The 22376-nt window shown below is 27.5% G+C and overlaps 2 protein-coding genes across 2 annotated transcripts; one reads left to right on the forward strand and one right to left on the reverse strand.

Moving 5' to 3' along the window:
• The first annotated feature begins 3926 nt into the window (after positions 1–3926).
• Positions 3927–5951, forward strand: LOC107421044 (uncharacterized). Its single transcript, XM_048475578.2, has 3 exons — positions 3927–4842; positions 5327–5448; positions 5610–5951. Exons 1-3 carry the CDS (start codon positions 4429–4431, stop codon positions 5758–5760), a joined length of 687 nt encoding a protein of 228 aa, XP_048331535.1. The 5' UTR covers positions 3927–4428; the 3' UTR covers positions 5761–5951.
• Positions 5952–6385: 434 nt separating this feature from the next.
• On the reverse strand, positions 6386–10782 carry LOC107421064 (UDP-galactose transporter 1). The gene is made up of 5 exons (XM_016030210.4): positions 10157–10782; positions 9038–9287; positions 8724–8931; positions 7285–7516; positions 6386–6838 (listed from the first exon to the last, which is right to left on the reverse strand). The coding sequence occupies exons 1-5, from the start codon at positions 10265–10267 to the stop codon at positions 6617–6619; spliced, it is 1023 nt and encodes a 340-aa protein (XP_015885696.1). The 5' UTR covers positions 10268–10782; the 3' UTR covers positions 6386–6616.
• Between the last annotated feature and the right edge of the window lie 11594 nt (positions 10783–22376).

The raw sequence follows: 22376 nt of genomic DNA on the forward strand, positions 1-22376 counted from the left end.
AATTTTAAGATATCCGAAAAAAAAAAAAAAAAGATTTTGTTTCAAATCTTTCACTTTCGAGTGCAACCAAAGACTATAACTTTCAGAGAATAGTTGTTGAACATGAAAGAGAGAGACTGAATTTTACATAATACATGGTGATAATAACTAATAATAATAATAAGAATAAGACTTTGAGTTATTGTGGGTATTATATTTTCAACCTCCTGTTATGCAAGATCCAGACTTCTTTTTTCACATCAGGATTTAGAAGAATAATATTAGGACATGATTCAGATTCTGAAGGAAAGAAAAAGGTTTAGAATTTTTAGAGGATTTCTTTTATTAGCTAAGCACACATCACACTGAATGGAATTATTTATGTAGTGAAAATAAGGATATGAATCTCCATTTATTATTTTGGTTGTAACATTTATTTGTTTCAGCCTCGTTTAACAATTAATTAAATTTTTATTTTTATTTTTCCCACTTTTTCCTTATTATTCTTGGATTTTATATATGAAGCATATTTCACTCAGTTTTACCATTTGGGAAAGCTGAAAATTTATAGAAAAATGTGATAAGTTGCGAAGTCTACTAGTAACGGATCCTAACGTTGGTAAAAGCATAGTAACTAGAATGAGAGGACTTTCTACAAGTGCTATACACTATCTTTCTCACAATTTCATAGTGTGTATTCACTACCTTCCATCTTCTAGTTAGTGCATACTATTTGTCATTTTATTTCACAGAAATTTTGAATGGCACACCTACCAACCACGTCAAATTGGAAATGGGGCTTCGGAATGAGCGACATTTCTACTTGAAAATGAGTCATATGTTCTTGCTTTTTTATTTTTTATTTCCATGCTACCTTGTTTTTTATTTTATTTTTATGTAATTGACCTTTTTTGCACTAGTAGCATGAAAACTATAATTTAGCTAAGAGTAGCTTAAGACATCCATATAATTGTTGCATGTTGTGGGAGACACTAAGACATTGATTTAGGAGGGTTTATTAGCCAAAAAAGAAAAGAAAAGGAGCCCTTGGCATCAATCAGAGAACGTGTTTTTAATCCTGTAATTTGAGTTTTATGAATGTATCTTAAGGACTAGTTTGGTATCCATGATATAATTAAATTGGGATAAAGATTGGGATTAAATGATATAAGAATTAATCTTGTCATGTATTTAATATCAATGTGAATATTTTTTTATATAATTATCATTAAAAAAAACATAAATTATCATATTACTTGTTGATTTTTGAATTAAACAATATAATTTAAATTAGATAAGTTCAAAATAAAGAAATGGTAAGTATCATTATAATCCCTCATATTTTATTATTCTTTGAAAAGTATACTTTTATTATAAAAATATTAGTACAGGCCTTTCATATCTCGCTTTTTTTGCAATATAGTATTATTTTTCAAAATTCTTAAAGATAGAGTTAAAACTTGACCCATTTAGTATTCTTTTAATAATTTTTTTTTTTACTTATATATTTTATTTATGAAAACTTAAAAAAAAAAAAAAAAAAAAACAACAGACATGCACATATAGACACTTTTCCTAAAATTGTTATATCTTTAAAATACTAGAGCTATGTTCCCCTACCCTAATTTATCATAAATAAATAAATATATAATAAACACGATTGTTTCAAACACCTATCCCAATTTATCATAAATAAATAAATATATAATAAGTTAGATATAATAGACATGATTGTTTCAAACACAACTATAAGAGTTAAATTTATCCTCATATACATTAAAATTATTTATTTTTTACTTAAAAGAAAACGAAGTTAATTATTAGTTTGATAACATTATTTTCATTATTAATTTTTGTTATTCTTTATCATTAAAAATGGATAAAACAATTTCATTAAATAAAGGGGAACTAGGTCAATTTTTAACTTCATTATTAATAGTTTTAAAAAATGGTGCTATATTGAAATAAAAGTGAAATATGAGAAGGTTGTATTGATATATCTTATAAGGATAATTCTACACTCACCAATTTTGTTAATCAAAATTTTTATCATTGATAAATCGACATTGTTTTATTAGTTGTTATCTCCCATAACTATGAAGCATTATTAATTTATATCTAATAATTAATGATCAGATTAAATGTCATTGTCATTTGATTTAGAATTTTAGTGAATATAGCATTACTGATTTTATAATAAAAATGTAATATTGAAAAAATAGTAAAATACAGGGAGCCTTAATGATATTTATCCTACAAATTAATGATATTTTTCCTAAAAAATAGATAAGTCCTTTATTTAATTATTTTCAAAAAAGTGTACTAATTTATTTATAAAATCATTAATATGAATTAGTAAAATTGTATATATTAATATAGACATAAAAAAAAAAAACAGAAATGAAAACAAAAATTGACGCTGTTGAAAAAAAAATATATATATATATATATAAGAAACAATGATTAAAAAAATACAAAGTTTTTGTTTTTAAAAAAAATGGGAAGGACCAAGCATTAAAAAAAAAAAAAAAAAAAAAATGTCCAAAAGAAAAAAAAAAAAAAGAAAAAAAAAGAAGAAGAAGAAGAAGAAAAGAAATGGAAGATTGAAAAAAAAAATACAAGGATTAAAAATAAAATCAAACCAAAAAAGAAGATAAAAAAATGCAAAAAAAAAGAAAAAACGATGCCAAAAAAGGAAGAAACAAAGTTAGGAAAACAAAAATAAAAGAAGTAAAAGAAAAAGTGAAAAGGTGTATTTTTTTAATTATCCGTTTAGATATTAATTTTATTCTAAAAATGAGTCAATAATTTTATCCTGCTAAAGGGATAAATTTGTGGATTCAAATTTTTTTAATCGTGTCAATTATTGCCTTAAATATGAAGCTGAGACTATTTTATGATAATTTTTAATCTTGTTTTGTCTATAATGAGGCCTAAAAGATATGGCCTTTAAGTATGTTTCAATATATATATATATATATATATATATAAGAGTTTTTAACAGGTATTATGCAAATTATATTTAAAAAAAAAAAAAAAAACAACATGACAACTTTAACAGACGAAACAATGATTTTGTTATGACTTGTGGCCACGAGGATAATGTTTTTTTTTTAATGTTTTATCAATGAGGACGTGAAGATTTGAACAGGAAGGATTATTGTTTGATAAGACAACATTTGCTATTATTGTGTCGCTCCTAAAAACAATGATTTTAGATTTATCAAAATATTCGTTAAATTGATCAATTAAATAATGTGATAACATCTAAATAATTTATTTTTTTAATTTATTAATATTTATTTTTAATATTTAAATTAATTATATTTTAATATATATAGTAAATAAAATTGATAAATAATTTGATATCTATGATATTAATTAAGAGTGGTTTTATATATATTAAAAAAATGGTTCATTTAAGTTAATATATTTAATTTTGATAAAGAAATTAAGACATTTAATACTTTTTTTTTAATACTTGATAAACAAATTTAATACACAAAGTACATAGAGTGAGGTATGATGACAGATTGAGAGTTACACGCAAACAGAGTTTTAAATACACAAACTGTCCATCTCCTAACTTAATAATTTAGCATTAGTATGGAGGAGACGTGTCACCAATGAAAAAAAAAATAGTACGAGTTAGACTTTCATTTTACTTTAAAAATAATGACATGCAAAACGATATTTACCACAGAAAAAAAAAAAAAAAAGTATAAACATGCAAAAAGATGGTCCAAGACACAGATGGAAATTGCAAGTTGTGCAGGGTGTGCCAACTTTGCAAAAAGATGGACCACTACTACTACTTTGTTACACAATCTACTACACCATCATGTGCTCCTTGTGGGCTGCAGATAACACACCCACAATTATATACACTCGTAACATGAAAAACGACTACTGTTATCTACCATCTAGTTTACATTTTAACCAAAAAAGAAAAAAAGGAAAAAGAAAAGAAATAGTAGAAAAAAGAATCTCAAAGTACTGAAAATAGATTGAAGAAATTGTACAAAAAGAATCCATTCTTTCATCATCAAAACAGAGAACCATTAGTGATATTGTTTATTATATCTATGCAGAGAGTAAAGCCATAACCAGGCAGGGAATCCCGTGACACTTTTCAACCTCTGCATCTCTGCATAAAAAGATCAAAATATATATATATATATATATTATAATTATGGCTTTGTATCATCAGTCCCCCACCCACTCTGTAACCCTTAGTCTCTCATCCATCACTCCTTCTTGTCTTTTTTTCTCTCTCTTTCCTCTGTCTTCCTTATTATTATTATAATAACCTAGAGAAGCTCCATAGCACTCAGTCTACTACACCATCTCTCTCTCTCTCTCTCTCTCTATTTTCTCTCTCTATCTCTGTGTGATTGTTACTGATCATTGTTATAAAACCCATATTTGGGGAAAGAGGAAGTGAAGGCAATGCCAAGCTCTAATTCATTTTTGAGGCAGTTAAGTGGGAGGGAAGGTTGGAAATCCACATCAAACAGGTGGAGAGAGAACAATAACAACAACAAGAAGCAGAGTCGTGGTGGTGGTTTGGAAGGAGGTTTGAGGCAAATGGAAGGGTTTAATATGTATGGAAATGGGGGCGAGAATGGTGGTGGTTTGGCGATGAGGAAGAGAGTAATGGTGGTGGTGGATGAGTCTTCTCATTCCAAACATGCAATGATGTGGGCTCTCACTCATGTTGCTAACAAGGGTGATTTGCTCACCCTCCTTCATATTGTTCCTTCTTCCCACAAGCCTGATAGAGCTTCTGATTCATCATCTTCTTCTTCTTCTCCTTACCTTGCCAACTCTCTTGGTTCTCTCTGCAAGGCTTGCAAACCTGAGGTTTGTTTTTGCTCTTTCATTTTTTTTTTTCTTTTCTCAATAATAATTCGATCCAAGAAACACCAAACTCAAATGAGTTTTTTTTTTCTTTTCTGTTTGATAGATCCCATTTGACAGATTTCATAGATCTTGATCTCCCTTTTTTTTTTTTTAATTTTCTTTTCAAAAAGAGGGAAACTTTCAGCTAATTTAAAATTTTTCTTTTCTTTATTTAAAAAACAATTATTTCTTTTTGTCCTCCCTTTTTGTATTTTTTTTTTTTCCTCTTCTTTGGAGGTAGAGGGCACAATGATTTTGTTTTCAGAGTTCAGAAGTCAGGTTTTGCTTCTCATCTTTTACTTTTTCTTTACAGTGGGGGTGTGGTGACAATTATAATTTACATCAGTTTGCTTTATCTTTTTACAAGAAAAAAGAGAAAAATAAAACAATAAACTTGTTGAGTCACCCTGCATTTGTCTAATAAAGTGTCGAGTTGATTTTTCAGGTGGAAGTGGAAGCATTGGTAATCCAAGGACCAAAACTGAGCACAGTAATAAGCCAGGTCAAGAAACTTGAGGTGTCGGTGCTGGTTCTGGGTCAGAAAAAGCCGTCCTCTATCATCAGCTGGTAGGTCCAATACATATATGTCCATGTATTTATACACAAATTATAATATCTGTACATATCTATATATATAATTGTACAAATCTACATATATAGAAGTATATAGAAATTCCTAAAATATAGATCTTGATATGACTTGGAATGGTTGTGGGGTGTTGATTCAGCTTATGTGGGAGCAGCAGCACAGAGGAGTTTGTGGAGCAGTGCATAAACAATGCAGAGTGTTTGACAATAGGAGTGAGGAAGCAGAGCAAAGGAGTGGGTGGCTACCTTATAAGTACCAGATGGCAGAAGAACTTCTGGCTCTTGGCTTAGTTCTTCTTATATATATATATATATATATATATTTTTACCTTGTATCATCTCCTCTAATGGTATGACATATATATATATATAATCCTATTAGTTTAGCTTCTAATCTTACCTTTGTAATTTACTAACTAGATCTCTCTTGTATCCCACCTAATCAAATAAAATCTGTGTCTGAATAATCAATTTTAATAGTCTTGGAATGATTTTTTCTTTTCTTATCCATAACTTCATTAGTGTTTATATATATATATTGCATTTGATTTTCAGTTACCTTTTTTATTTTTTATTTTCTATTTGACTTTCAATTTAAAACACCCTGAGCTATCTGATTTTTAAATCCATTTGAAAATTCCACATGCCTATCTTGTACCACCAGGACTGAATTCATATCAGCGTGCTAAGAAAAAAGCAAAAGGCTAAATGCAAGCTCAAAGCATCCAATTTTTTTTTTTTTTTTTCCCGGTAGATCAGTTCAAAGCATCCTAGTTGTAGAAAGATTAGACATTGTACAGAGATAAGAAAGGTCCTTAGACCAATAAACTATAATCGTAAGAATTAAGAACTTAATGTTGGTTAATATGCTGTATGCCCAACTGAATTTTGGTGATGAAGATCACAGAGGAAAGTATTTGTAAGAAAATAGAAGAATATATTGAAGGCTCAACATACTGCAAATTACAAATAAGGATCTGGAAAATATTCGTCAGTGAGGGAAAATCATAAAAATTTCAAGTAACCTAAATGCAAGTTTACAAAACAAACAAGTGCAATGTTTGTTTCCTTTAAATTTTCTTTGTACTCTCTTCCTATTATCCCTTCCAACTGCCAAAAAAACTTCATGCATGGCTTTTTTAACCCATTAGACCTTATCATCTAATTTATCATTTACAAGGGGAAGGAGCTCCACACGATTCCGAGGTGTACGGGGTGTTCGGGGAGTTCCGGGTGGCTGTTGGGAGATAATATGTCTGACATACCCATAGAATGTACATCCCACTAGTGTTATGGCACATCCAACAGCATTCAAACCCGAAATTGGGTTTCGGAATATCATCCATGACACAAGGACAGCAAGTGCAACCTGTGCCATTTAAATATGAATTAGGTATGTAATGAATAACATATTTTGTACAACCAGAAAAACAAAAACAAAAAAAAGAAAAGGACAATCAATATGTTGTTTCCATTATGATATCATCACCAGAAAGAAAAAATCAATCCAGTATCTAATGAGCAAATGCAACAATGAAGTGGGAAAAGTCAGAGTCTGTTGCAAGGAAATAAAGAGCATGAAGCAGCATTTCAGGACATTATCTACAAATTCTTGAAGAGTCTGCAGACATACTAGTAACATATGCAAATATATGGGAAATGGCACTTGTGAACGGGTTAATGCATGGTGAATGAAAGGAAGTACTATTGCCAAACTTGGCAATAAATTTTTCAAAATACTGGCCGTAATCAAGACAATGACATAAACTATACACATCATTTAACAGAAAAGTAGCTGATTCTACCATCTTTTACCTTCAGGTTTCCAGCAACGTTGAATGTTACAGCAGTAGTGGAATGAATGACATAAAAAATGGAGAAGTTAAGGCAGAACGCCAACACCCCAGAGCTGAAAATAATAATGAGTGATGGGACAATAGATGGATGGGTGTGAAGCCATTCTAAAACCCCATTGCCTTCAAGTAGCATTGCAGGTACAGCCAAGATCATGGTCGCAAAAGGTGCCATGTAGTAAACCGTGTTTATGCTAAGAGGTATAACCAAAAGAATCACAAAAGAAATCAGTATGAAATCATGCATTATTAGATACTAGAAACCAATTAGGAGACACGGAGACATCACTTTAGAGGCTGAACAAGAACTCAAACAAATATTTTCTCACTTGCATTTAAAAAATTAACAAGCATTACGTAAAGGAAGATTGATATTGTTTTACAGCAGGTGGCAAGAATTCAGAGCATGAGAAGGGAACAGCACAAATGTAGCACGGATGTAGGCTGAAAGATAAGGAAAAATCTTCATTTACTTTCTAAATTTCAGCTGAGGCATTAATGCAACCTTTAATTACTAGGAAGACATTGGAAAAAGTGGCAGAGCTTATTACATGGTAAACTTTAATATTTCCAATCATAAAGCTTGAGGTAAGTAGACTAATACTTAAGTAATAGACCCATGAGTCAATCTATTCATCTCTTAATCAATTATCACCTTCTAAGCAACTAAACTTTTGCCAGCATCCATCAAAGACTAAGCATTTGTAACTTCAGATGTCCAAAGGTCATTGCATAATGAATCACCCATTAAAACCCCATTTAGACCTTGAGGGTGGTGATGCTGAGGGTATGATGGAAAAGGAGATAATTTTTACAGGAATCGGCAAGAAAAGGATAAACTGCATACTAACATCCTTCAAAAAAAGCCCTGCTAGAAAGAAAAGGGTGCTAAACATCGGCAGAGAGCTATATATAAGAAAATTTTGAAAAAGATATTACATCCAACATTCCAACTATATGAGAAAAACTGCTAAAAGTGAGAATATTAATCTCGATGGAGCTTCTGGATAAAGTGCTCCGCTAGTTTTAGATTTTCTCTACCATCTGGTTGATACTTTAAGGTTTCCTGTTATTGGCTTCACGACATTGGTTTACTATCTTCATTTAGAAACCTGATAACACCAATTTGTATCTACTTCCATGCACATGGGCATTGGCATTGCTTCTAAGATTTAGAACCATAACATTTGGAAGTTCAAATAAAATATTAACTCATCATTGTCATACACATATAAACCATCTGCTACATTCTAAATTCTAATAAAAACATTTGAGTAAACTTGGTCAACCCTTATCCAGGAAGATAGAGAGATGAAATCCAGTAAAAAAATAAAGGAAGCAAGGATGAAATGAAATAAAAAAAGAACAATGCATACAATTATAAAGAAGCAGAGAAAGTACCTGTCAAACTTGTATCCATGCAATAGAGATTCTGCAAGGATAGTTTTAGTGGAAGTAGCTAAACAACCAAATAAGGCAGCACAAAATCCAAACATGTTAAAACTAAGCTCTGTAACAGAAGTAAGAAGAATTCCTCCAACAATGGGTATCAAGGAAGCCCAAATACGCCAGTCAAAGTACTTTCTCCAAATTAGCCACTGCAAAATAACTGTTCAATCCATTGATATCAGACGAAGTTGGAATACCCCATAAAAAACCAGCTGAACAGCAGGGAACAGAATTATTGAATTACGTCTTAAATATTTGAAACTGACCTGTGGTTGCTGGGGTGAATGATTTAATTGTTTGCATAAAAGAAACTGGAATGTAACGTAGGCTCACGTTACCCAACACTATGTTAATACAGAAAACAAATGACATGGGAAATATCCTTCTCCATCTATCTTCAGGGTCAACCACAATCAGTGGTTTGAGCTTCAGCACCTTAATTACGATGTATGCTCCAATAGCCGAGCATATGAAGTGAATGCACGATACAGATAGCGGAAACTTAAAATCAAGTTTCTGTCAAAAGGAGAAAGAAAACATTATATCTAAAAAGTGGCAAGTGTCAAATTCCCCTTGATTTCAAAATAGTTTACTGCATGATGAAAAAAAAGTTTGAATCACTTGAATGATTGTAGAAATTCGTCATTGGAAACTGTTATTACAACTACCATCGAAAAACCTTAATATAAAAAAGTCATGGCAAGGACTAAGAAGTGTCCAGGAACAAAGTCTAATCCCTGGGGGCACAATCCATATGGTTTACTTATTATTTAAAAAAAAAAAAAAAAAAAAAAGAACCTGAGCTGGAAAAGCTGGATTTGGAAATTTAATACACGTTCATCTAAAGCTACAATGTTCCATATAAGCAATCTTGAACATGTACCATCAAGCTAAATTAGCTCCCGCTCCATATAGGAAATTAATCAAAATAAATTTAAAAAATTGACCAAAATTAGGATAAAATTAGCTATTTTTTTTAAATGAGATTCTGACATAAGATTGAGCGCATCAGTTAGTTAAATTTTCTTAATTTAATCGACTCCGTGACTGCCCACCTGAAAATTTAATAATAAAAAATAACGGAAACGACTGAATAAATGTCAAGCCGTTTCAATTATTCATCAAAATGACACAGTCCATGGAACAACACGGTCAAAAAAAAAAAAAGCCCGTTAAACTAAACTAGATGCCGCAATTCAAATTGATTTCAGAAAATTCCGATACATATGGAATAAATCTGATGGAAAATGATACAGGAATGGAAAAGAATTACATAATTAAGCAAAAACCCAATTAAAGAAAATTTCAAAATACTAAAAACAAAAAAGAAAGAAAGAAAACACAAAATTGAAACAGTCCGGCAACAGAAGGAAAACAGATTTTACCTGAAAGATCCACTTGTTCATAACAATCACAGTGACATTGAAACCCCACCATTGAAGAATAGCCAAAAGAGATCTAATCGTGCTCCACTGACAAAGCCAAACTTCCTCCATTTTTTTTTTTTTCTCTCTCTTTATGACTTTTCCTCAGACCCAGATCACACAAAATGACCCAGATCACATAAAAAAAAAAACCCACCCCACAAACCAAAATTCAAATTAAACCGACCTCAATTCCACAACCCCACTATATATCTTTCCTAAAAAAATTCAAAAAAATTCCAAAAAAAAAAAACCCAGATACCTGAAAGCAGCTGAGAAAAAAACCACACACACACACACACAGAGAAACAAAGAAAGCACTATAAGAACCCTAAGAAGAGGAATGCAAAGGAGGGTATAACGGTGGAGTTGGCTGTTCTAGTCCCATGTGTTTTATACCCCCTCGTTATGATTTTCAATCTTCTAAAACGTTTCTCTCTTTTTTTTTTCTTCTTTTTTTTTTTTTTCTTTTTTTTTGGTGCTTTCTCTCTCACGCCATGGAAACTACTTATACGCTTTCAAAAAATATTTTCGTTTTGCATTTTGTATTTGTAACCCAAAAGCTCCTCTCTCTTTTCTTTTCTTTTCTTTTTTTTTTCTCTCTCTCTCTCTCTCTCTCTTTATTTTTATTTCTCTTTGTTTGCTTGATTGTGGATCCCACATCCGTGGAGGTCCAAGGTTTTGTGAAAGGTCAAAGAATGAGAAAATCGCAGCCATTCAATGAATATACTCTCTTGATGGTTCGGCATTGACCCTGAATTTTCAATACCTGGGACTTAGCCGACTAGATCACGGGTTTGGTATTTTTTTTTTTTTTTTAAATTATTATTTGGATTTGTTTTGGTGAAGGTGTAGACTGGCAGTTGTACGACTTAATTGTACTGTTACATTCCCCTCTCTCTCAAACGTAAAAAAATAAATAATTATAATAATTTTGTATTTAAATTTAATTAAAACCGTCCTAGTAAAAAATTATTTCGTACGATCGACCCTACCTCAAGCTCAAGTCCAATTCATATATACATCTGCAATTTGCCTATAACCGGCTTAGTATATTTGTCATTGAAGTTGGAGAAAAATAGAAGGTATGTGTTTTTTGATTAAAAAATAAAAAATAAATACAAGGATTGTTTGTGGTTTATATCGATTTAAGTTAAATTAAATGGAGTGTTTATTTCTAAAGTAATCAATATATATATATTTTTTGTGTGGTCAAGCTATTATACTAGAAATTACTATTAGATTTCACGCAACATCTTTGTTCTTATTTGGGATTTTTTACCATTAAAAAAATATTAAGATTGATTTATTGAATACCATTTAGTTTGAGAAACGTTTTCACTTTAATAATGTAGTTAAAGCTCTTCAATTTAATTACTAATGGTTAATCTCTTATTTAATTTTAGTTTAATGTTATATTTTGAAAATATATATATATATATATATATATGTAAATTTATTTTTAAATATAAAAATAGTCAATCACATATGAACATTTATAAATTAATATAAACTAAATTTAGATATGTGAATGGTAAAGAGATCAATGAAATTAAATACAAGCCCAATAAATTACCAATAATGTCTTCTGTAAAACCTATATCATTAGGTGGCATCATATTCTATTTACGGTTTGGCAAGTGAGTTATTTTATTTATTTATTTATTTATTTTTAAATAGGGTTATTTAATACGAAAATTCTACATGGAAAAATGAATCCATGACTAATCTCACCTATTACTTCCACCCAAAATCTCACATATATTACTATATAAATGCCAAAAAGATACCAAAATACTTAGGACATGTTTAGTATGTATAATAAATATAAAGATGGAATATTTATTCCATACAATTAATTATTACCATGTTTGATAGATTTTAAATTTTAAAAAATCTATTCTATATGAATATTTATTCCCTCGTTTTTAAAATAGTTATTTATTAAAAAAATTTCAAATTTGTTATTCTTTTATTTGAGAGATAAATATTCTTACCATATTTAAAATATATTAAAATCAAAATCGATTATTCTAAACTAAAAATACACAAATAACTATAAATTTTGAAATTTAATTATTTTTTATCAAATTTGATATTTTTGAAAATAAAAAAATATTTATAAAAATTAAATATTGAACCTAATTAAAGATAATAACTAAACATATCAATATAAATATTTATTCCTTTTTGCCTTTTCAATTCTTATAAATATATATTCCAATTTTATTAGAAATAACCGTTTAAATATTTGTTAATAAAAGTTTTATTTTTTATTTGTAAATAGTTTTTTTTTTTTTTAATCCAGTTGGTAAATAGAGTTGGTAAACACACCCATGTTATATCATTAATGTTTTCTCATCTCCCATCTTTTTGATGTTTGACTTCTTAGTAATATCTTAATATATATTTGATTAAATAACATGACATATTTAGAAATGATTTTCCAATCTAACACCAAGACAGAGTTTTGCCAACGGATTTATTAAAAAGATTGTTATTTGTCAGCTCCCATTAATTTGATAAATATTAATTGACTGTATTTAATATAATTTTTTTAAATTTTTAAAAATAAAATCTAATTTGAAAATGTAAATAATGATAACCTGTTGAACTCTATCAACAAATAGCATTCGTCGAGAACTTTCATCAGAAAATTTATTGCTTGAAATATTAATGGGTCTGGCTTGCATAAGGAAGAAATGATTTACCATTATGATTAGGTCTAGGTCATGTCAAAGGTGTTAATGATTAAAAGAAAAAAACTTTATTTTTATATTCTTCTGGCAATAGAATATTCTGCGAGCATGAAAAATTCTTCTGATTTACATTAAACCGATTTCTCTTTTTGAAGGGTGATCCTGTAATGTACGAGCCAGTAGGAATCAGAAAATCAAATTGTATACATTGTCATTTTTAGCAAATCATTATCCTTTTTGTTTTCAATTTATTTATTTGTTGGTTATAAATAGTTGTTTTTCTTGCCAAACCTATGCATTAATTGTGGTGGAAATTTTAATTTATGAATGATATTGAAAATTCAATCTTTCTACTAAATAAAAATGGAATTTTGTTTTAGAAAAAAAAAATTATAAAAGTAATCTTTCACATCTTTAATAACCTTTTTATTTTGAATAACATATATTTTAAATTTAAGAGCATCTTAATTTTTAATAGTAAAATTTTATTTGAGACTTCAATAAAATTTTATATTTTTTATAAATATTAATTATTATAAACCATAAAATAAAATAATAATAAATATATATTTTTAAAAAAATATGTCAGTACTATTGAAATTTATATAATATTAAATAAAAATATATGTATAGATAATATAAATAAAGAATTACTTTTATATTTTTGTCTGACGAGTTAAATTAATTTTTGTATTAAAAATAAAAAAAAAGGTTAAAGTTTTTTTTTTTTTTTGAAAAATTAACTCTTATGAAAAAAACAATACGTAACAAATAAAAAGTCATTTAGAGATGTTGTAATCCATAAAAATAATGAGTACCTAAGGACTATGATATAATATAGTTTTGCCATTTAATTTTTTTTTTTTTTAAATTTAACTTTCAATTGGGACTGTCGGTTTTTATGTTTGTTTCAACATGGCATTGCAGTTAATTCTTATAGTATTGAATTTTATTATTTTTTATATTATATTTTCTTTTATTGACCAAAGTTTCCATTATTTTCTGATCTCCAGTGTAACAAAAACTATAATCGAGAATTTTAATTGATAATAATTGAAATCAAAATTAAAATTAAGGCATTTAATTGAAAAACAAAATTATAATAAAAGTAAAGAATCGAGATTGAAATTGGAGGCAAAATCAAAGGATCAAAAGCTATAATAGATCATAAAGAAATATTACGTTAACACTTAAATATATTAAATCACTTTGTTTCGCTCAAATATTTCCATAATGAAAACAAAATTTTCAATTCCAATTTTTTTGTGAATAAAAAAAGCATATTGTTGGGCACAAAATAATATGCCAAAAAATATCCCTTGGTTTGCGCGCGGGGCCACCAGACCCATACCTCTAAACGGCAAGTACCAGATCTGCATCGCACACACACGACGCCATCTATGCAAATAAAAATAGAGAATCACAACAAAGAAACAGATAAAAGAAGCTGCCCAATCGGGTTGATAAGCATAAGCAATTTCCTGTGCATTTCTGTTTTAATTTATTTTTTTATATGAAAAATATATATATTTTTTAAAGAAAATTTTCATCTGCTCTTCGATTTTTGATGAAATTTCATCAATACCCTTCGATTTTGAAAAAAACCATTACTTACAGCTAGATTTGAAAAAATCATCATTTACTTTTTTTAAAATTAATTGATCCATAAAAAGTCTATTTTTGTCATTTATTTTTAAAATGAATGTCTAAACTTTATTTTATGATTTTTTTATAATAATTTAAATTAAAAATGTAATTTATTTATCTTTTTTTATTTGTATTGTTTATCATTATATAAATAAAATCATCATCGTAAATGATTTTTTAATATATATTATTATTAAGTAAAATATTTATTTTGATATATAAAGGTAAAATAAATTTTTATAAATTAGTTTTGTCAAAAATTAACTTTTAAAGTAAATAATAATTATCCAAATCTTGAAAAAATAATTGATAATTTTTCAAATTGAAATGTATCAATGAAATTTCTATTAAAAATTAGGATATAGATGAAAATTACCCCCCTGTTTTTATTTTTCCTTGGCCATGTTTGCCTGTCCGACTCACTTCAACATGACACTGGTGACATCTCCAACATTAACTACTTCATCAATAAATATTAAAGAAATATTAACTACTTTAATATTCATCAATAAATATTAAATAAACAACCGCAATAAATATTTCATTTCCAACTTATCCTTTCATTTATTAAAAAGAAAAAAAAAAAACAAAAACCTTCTCTTTCCATCCAATTTAAGATCTGAAAATAAACAGTATTTTTGTACTAGATATAATTGAATGCTTAATAAATAAGATGAATTGAAAATATTTTAATACTATAATAATAACTATTTATTATAAATTTTTTTAGTAACTGATGCAAAGGAGTTTTTACTTTTTATTTTAAAAAAGTTCAAACTCGTAATTATTGCAAGCAGTTTTACTACTGAATTTTGCTATTCGTTGCTGCAATGATCATCACCCATAAAACCATCTTAATTCAATTGTCACTTCAGTTTGAGGATCTTACGTAATAGGTTATAAAAAACGGCAAATAACATTTTTCTTTATTCTCAATGATACATGATGCATGTGCTAAAAAAGAAAAAAAACCATATATAATGTAATCTTAAAAAAAAAAAATGCAAAATGATATATAACGTAGTTTTCAAAATTAAATGAAAAATGATATATTACGTATAAATTTATGTTTGATTTTAAATATAACTTCTCCTTTTTTTATTATTTATTTATTTATTTATTATTATTATTATTTTTTTTTTTGTTACTGCTTGCAAATATAACTTTTTATGAGGAAAAGCTAAAAACGTGGTTTGTTTTGTGGCCACTTGAATTTATTTATTTATTTTTGTTGTAAATCGTGTTTATCTGCTTCCAATCTATAAGATTCCTTTTTATGCAAATATTCCCCTCCTCAAAAATTTTCTTTTCCTATTTCTTTAATATATATATTTTTGAAAACTTACTTTTATACTTCTAAATTGATAAACATGGCCCTCTAATGTTTTTTTTTTTTTAATATGTTTCATTTTAAGATTTAAAATTTCAATATCAATATATGATGTGTAAAATCAACTCGCAAGTGCACAAATCGTTTTCAAGTAATAAAGTTGAAAAATAAGATTGTCGTACCCAAGGGATTAAGTATTAAGTACCAAAGATAATTAGGTTTTGATAATATTTGAACTAAAATTTAAGATGACAATTGAAAACTAAATAAACTAAATTAAACAAAAGCAATCAATTAAAATTAGATCAATTTTAAGTAAGAGAGAGAATTGAATAATTTTGAATACTAGGACATTTGATTTCATCACTAAATATTCCAATTTAATTACTTAAACATGTGAATTTAATTAACTAGTAATTTTGTTAACCACACTTAATCACAAAATTAATCAAAAGTAGTTTCCACTCACAATTGATAATATTCACATAACCTAATTTATTCCTTCCGGCCTATAAATTAAATCATGCAAATTCATCAAGCATAGATTAACCAAATAATATGGCATGAGACATAACTATTTTTCAATCAATTATGCATTCATGTAAATCATTGGAGATCCATAATATTATCATTTTCTAAGCTCAAATATTATTAAAATCATTCATTCCTTCCGGCCTATGAAAGCATTAAGGATACTAATGATTTATTAACAAAGTATATTACTAATTAAATAAAACTCAACATATATTATAATAATTAAACCTTCACAGTTAGGGCTACATCATAGCCCTAGCTATGAAAATTAGTTAATGGTAAAAATAATTTTAACATCCATAATTATTAAAAATAATAAGATTCACAATTAAAGAGAAAGAAAAAGAGAATAAAAACTATTGAAGAAATTCTCCTCCAAGAGCTCTCAAAGTCGTAGCCTTCTTCTCCAAGCAAGCCCACGTCTCTCTGCCTCCTCCAAGCTCTCTAATTGATCTTCTAAAACTCTAAAACTTTAAAACCCTAGAACCCTTAAGAGAATCTTAGAAACTCCCAAAATTTGGTTTGTTTCTATTTAAGCCTCCTAAAAGCTCTTAAATAACTCTCTAAACTTGTATATCTTCCTTCAATGTGGTGGGGGCTATATATATAGGGCCTTGGAAATCTTTTTTTCTCTTTATTTTCAATGTGAGAGTCTTGGAAGATACCTTTTTTAGGCCATGAAAAGGGTTAGACGAATTTCATGTGTAAAAAGGAAACTGTATATTACTTGCTCTCTACTACTTTCCTTTTATCTAATTCCTCATAAAAAAATAGTTAATTAGTCTAATTTACCCTTAATGAAGCATGTGACATGACATGTACCTCATTAATGATAAATTAACCAATTATTGCCACTTGTTTTTATCTTGGCCCTCAAATTGCCTTGATTCCCTCTTTTGATCAATGGTGAAGATTTAACTAGAATATTCCTTTTTATAAATTCCAAACTTTAAATGATGATAACTCTTTGCTCGCACCTCGAAATCCAAAAATAACGAGACATTTGTAATCCTCAGATCTTGATGATTCATATGACATCCACTTCCATCATGAAATTCCCGATAGAATCTTTATGGAATCTTCAAGGTATCTTTTTGGAATTTTTTTAATGCTTAGTTCGTTCGAGCTCAAATCTTGCTTCCCACCATAATTCGACCCAAAGAATCCATTTTTATGGTTGTTTTCTTAAAATTCTTCCTCTTTTACCTAGATTAAGAAAAATACATAATTAAGTATCTTTCCATAACAAATTAACACAAATTAACAAATATTAAGCTATAAATATGGCATAAAATCATCAATATTTTAGACCTAACAATATAAATATTAATATTGAAGGTTCAAAATATAAAATAATTTATAAAAATATAAAAAAATTATTAAATATCGGTAAAAATTTATAAGAAATTATAAAAGTTTATCTTAAAAAATAAAAATTTTTATTGAAATTTTAATATTAATTTATTTAATTAATTAATTATCGAACTGACTATTAAAATTACTCAAATATTGAATAAATATTATATTTTTTTATTAATTGCTTTATAATAAACTTTAATAATTAAAAATATATTATTATTAATAGAAAAATACATATTTAATAAAATTATTATAATTATATTATTTATATAAATATCATTTCAATGCTATAAAAAATTCCTAGATAATTGGAAATTGTTTCTATCATTTTTATTTTTATTTTAACATGTGAAATGTAATAAATAATAATTAAAATATGTATCTGCTTGGTATTTTGCATGTAACTATTAATATATTATCGATATAAATATTTGAGAGTTGAGTTTGCATATATCAAATACAATCGATATCAAAATTTTAAACTTTTATTTTTCAAAAATATATTTTCTGCATATTTTTTAATTTTTGTTTATGTTCTAATTTTTATCTATTTTACAATATTTATATAAATATTAAATTTATTATTGTTAAAAGAATAATAGACATGTAAATTTGTAATTTGCGATACTAATTTTTTTTAAGAATATGATAGATAGATTCGTCTAATGTAATTTTGAAAATTGTTTATTAATGTGAATATTGCGATGGAAATTTTTAAGATAATTATGAAAAAATATCATAAATTTCAATGAATATTATAAAAATTATATCCGTTTCTATTTGAAAGCTAAATTTCTTTTCGATGTGTTTAGAAAACGGAAATTTCACGGAAAATTTATAGAAAGTTTGGATATTTTAAATTATGTCTAATTCTATATTTTACTAAATGTAACTTTATATATATATATATTTATATCCTATTAAAAATTATTAACTTAACTAATTCTTCTAGTTTTAATTAGATTTTAAAAATAATAACTAAAAATATATTACTTAATTAATTCTTTTAAAATTTATCTAATTTAAGCTATCCACATAATTTTTAAGCTTGATGAGATAATATATAATCCTATTAAACATACTTAATAACTAGTTCATGATTTAAGTTTTTTTGAGTTGATTAATTACTAGAATAATTATTTTTTTTGGGTATAAACTTGATGTGAATTTTAAATATCTTTGTTTATATTATAATCAATTTAACTCATAGTTTTTATTATATCAATTGGAAATATTATATTATTTTATTGAAAATATTCCAAAAAAGAAAATCAACATGAAAATACCTCCAAATCAAATATTGATTTTTTATTAATTGCTTTATAAATCTTACCTTTTTTTGGACAACATACTTTATAAATCTTATGAATACTTATTTCTCTGTTCTCTCGTTTACATTAGCAGTTATATATATATATATATATATATATATATATATGTATGTATGTATTTTAAAATTACCTAATGGTGCCCCTTTGATAAAAATTCTCGAGTTTGCCACTGATTCAAATGATGATGGGATTTAAGTTTTTATCCATTCAGTAGAGTCTAAATTCTTTACTAACGTAGCACATGTGTGGTATTTATTTTTATATGGTGTTGCATGGAGTTGAGACATAAAGTAAGAAGTTGATAATTTAGGAAGCAAAGGTGAATTTGGGAGTATCGTAAACTTTGGGGCAAAGCGCCGTAAGGTCTGGATCAAAAGGTATTGAATTAATTTCATGGGGTCCAATATATACCACCATCGCATGTGATATTGTTTATGTATGCAAGAAGATAGCTTAATCAAAAGGTCAAAATTCGGCACTTGGCAGGCTTTTGAATTGGTTGAGACATAAAACACCTTTTAGCTAAAATCATATTTTAAGTTTGATTTATTTTTTCTTGCATAATAATTATATGAGAATTTTAAGATCCACCTATCATGAAATAAATTTGTCAATAATATAATGATATGACCTCTCTTTCAACCAAAAAAAGGTGTGACCTTTCTTGTGATTAAATTATCTTTTCCCTTTATTATTTCAACTAAATAAACATGCCGAAAATAATTATACCAACGGAAAAGAGAAACGTATTATCTTTTTTTAATTCGTATACGTTCAATATATTTTGACTTGTGATTATCTTTGTTAAGTGATTTTTCAAAGACATCCCAGTATTAGTTTAACTTTAATTAGAAAAAATTTTCACTAGGAAACTAATATCCATTTTTTTATTTATCAACAAATTTATTCATTTATTTCTTATTTATTTATTTAATTTTTTTTTTTTTGCCCTTGATATTTATTAATAACTTTGTCATTAGCCTCGATTAACGAGCTTTGAAAAAAAAAAAAAAACTTGGTTAACGAGGTTAGTGATACGAGTTATAAATCAAATGAATGCTATCTATTTGTTAAGTTTACGGAATTATAAGTTGTCCATGAAATGGCATTATGATTGAACATGGATATGATATAAATAAATAAATATATATATATATATATATATAAAGAAAACAAAAGAAAAAGAAAAAGATTGAACATGAAGGCGTGAAAACCAAAAAAATAGATACAAAGACATTGTGAGATTAATTTAAAAAAAAAAAGGAAAAAAAAGGAGAAAGATAAAGTATTAAAATCAAACTTCAATGATATCTCTTAAGGATGCAACAATTCTAGAGCCCTGATGTAATCTTTTTGCTTTTCAGCACTCATTTTCCATGTTTTTTTTATTTTTTTCTGATGAAACTCATTTTCCATGTTTTGTACTCTCAATATTTTAACAATTTATTATTATTATTATTTTATGCAACCGAGAGATATGAATTCATCTTAAAAAAACCAATATATGACAAATTACTCATAATTTAACGATCAACAATTATTTTATAAGATTTATATATTTTTATTTTGATATTGCACAAAATCATGTATTGTTTAATTTAGGTTATGATAATTAAAAAGGTTACACGATATTTCATAACAGTCACATGTAATATATATATATATGTGTGTGTGTGTGTGTGTTTGTTGTGTGTTAATTTCAACATGTCAATATTTCCTTCCAAGATTAAAAAAGAGAAGGTTGACTACACAGGTGCACCTTAACCAAACACACCAAGCCACAGGATTGCAAGTTTGATTTTCAGAGCCATGGAAGGAGGTGAGTGGGCTAGAGAAAGGTTTCACAATAAATAATAAGAAAGTAGAAATAAAATACTTGTGTCCTTTGTTTGAAGACTCAACTAACCAGTCATTTGGAACATTGAAAAAGTCCTACTTGGACCTGACGCACTTTTTCTGGCTTTCCATCTAACTGGGTTAAAACCACAGCACACAAGCCTAATGCTAGCAAAAATCTACCAACAATAAAGCATAATTACAACAGGAAACCAAAGGTCCATACAAGCACTTTTCTATTCTTTTGTGATGTTTCTTTTGTTCTTATTTACTTTTTCTAATTGTTTACTGCAGAAAGCAAGGGAAGAAGAAAAGCAAAAATTTTGTTTTTACTTGTTTTTCTTCTTCAGTTTATTGAGAATGGTCTCATTTCTCAACATCTCATCGTTTTCTTTTCCTCTTTCACCAAATCCTCATTTTCCTCCTTCCCATTCTTGTTTTCGCTACTCAAGTAAGTGGTTTGCCAACTAATGACGCCAATAGTATACAATATAATGAACTTATTTTGGAATCTCTGATGTGCTTTGTAGCATTATTACTGCTATCTTATGGAATTAAAATAAACATTATCTTGAGAAATAAGTTTTAGGCCATATTGCATTTCTCTTTCACAAGTGCTTCCATTGCCAAATGTTGTTTAGCAGCACATGGTTTCGTGGATGCCCACCATACAAAGTTTCTTCTTTCCAAATTTCCCATAGATAATAAACAGAAAGTTGATCAAAGAACTAGAAAAATGAACAAACATCACCATCCGGGTAATTGAAATATTGGGTTTGGTCATTGAAACGAAAATTAAAAATAGAATTTTAATCTGCTCTATTCATTTACCTTATTGATCTACTTTGTGACCCAAAAATACGTTAGTCAAAAAAGCAGGCTATTCTTCAAAGAGTAAATGGAGTTTAGACTGCCTGTTTAATAATAATGTCAACAAAGTCTAAAAGATAGATACCCTACCCTAACCATCTGAACTTTATAGCTATCATAGTCAGAGTAGAAAAATAGAAGTTTGGCAAGAGATTCGGGGAAATTGTGTAGAAGCTGCTGTTGATTCAAAGAATGAATTTCATTAAGCCCTATTTGGTAAATGCCAAAGTTATGGAGGTATCATGCTAAGATTCCTAAGAAACTAGTTTTTATATTTTTCTTAAGATACAAAACTTGATTTAATTATCTATTAGTCCTAACGTTCTTATTACTAATCAGTCCTAACATTTCTATTGGTAACCAAACATAACAAGAGGAAAATTGATTTCAAAAAACTAATTCAGTTTCCTCAGCAAATTGAATCTTAAGAATCCATTTTCCTCCAAAAATTTACACTCCCCAAATTGGCCTCAAAGAATTCACCAAATCACCAACTATATAGGTTAAAACAATTGTAGCAAAGTTCAAATGTCCATTTTATTGCAAAATACAAGCCGAAAAGCAACAGCATATTA

This window comes from Ziziphus jujuba, chromosome 5, assembly GCF_031755915.1.
Source record: "Ziziphus jujuba cultivar Dongzao chromosome 5, ASM3175591v1".
NCBI classification, from domain to species: domain Eukaryota; kingdom Viridiplantae; phylum Streptophyta; class Magnoliopsida; order Rosales; family Rhamnaceae; genus Ziziphus; species Ziziphus jujuba.

Bases quoted from the DNA above. Each gene is read 5' to 3' on its own strand.
- LOC107421044 (XM_048475578.2), top strand. From the start codon at position 4,429: ATGCCAAGCTCTAATTCATTTTTGAGGCAGTTAAGTGGGAGGGAAGGT. The intron at 4,843-5,326 runs GTTTGTTTTTGC...TTGATTTTTCAG, and splicing joins GCAAGGCTTGCAAACCTGAG to GTGGAAGTGGAAGCATTGGT. The intron at 5,449-5,609 runs GTAGGTCCAATA...GTGTTGATTCAG, and splicing joins CCGTCCTCTATCATCAGCTG to CTTATGTGGGAGCAGCAGCA.
- LOC107421064 (XM_016030210.4), bottom strand. From the start codon at position 10,267: ATGGAGGAAGTTTGGCTTTGTCAGTGGAGCACGATTAGATCTCTTTTG. The intron at 8,932-9,037 runs GTCAGTTTCAAA...TGGATTGAACAG, and splicing joins ATTCACCCCAGCAACCACAG to TTATTTTGCAGTGGCTAATT. The intron at 6,839-7,284 runs GTAAAAGATGGT...TAAATGGCACAG, and splicing joins ACGTTGCTGGAAACCTGAAG to GTTGCACTTGCTGTCCTTGT.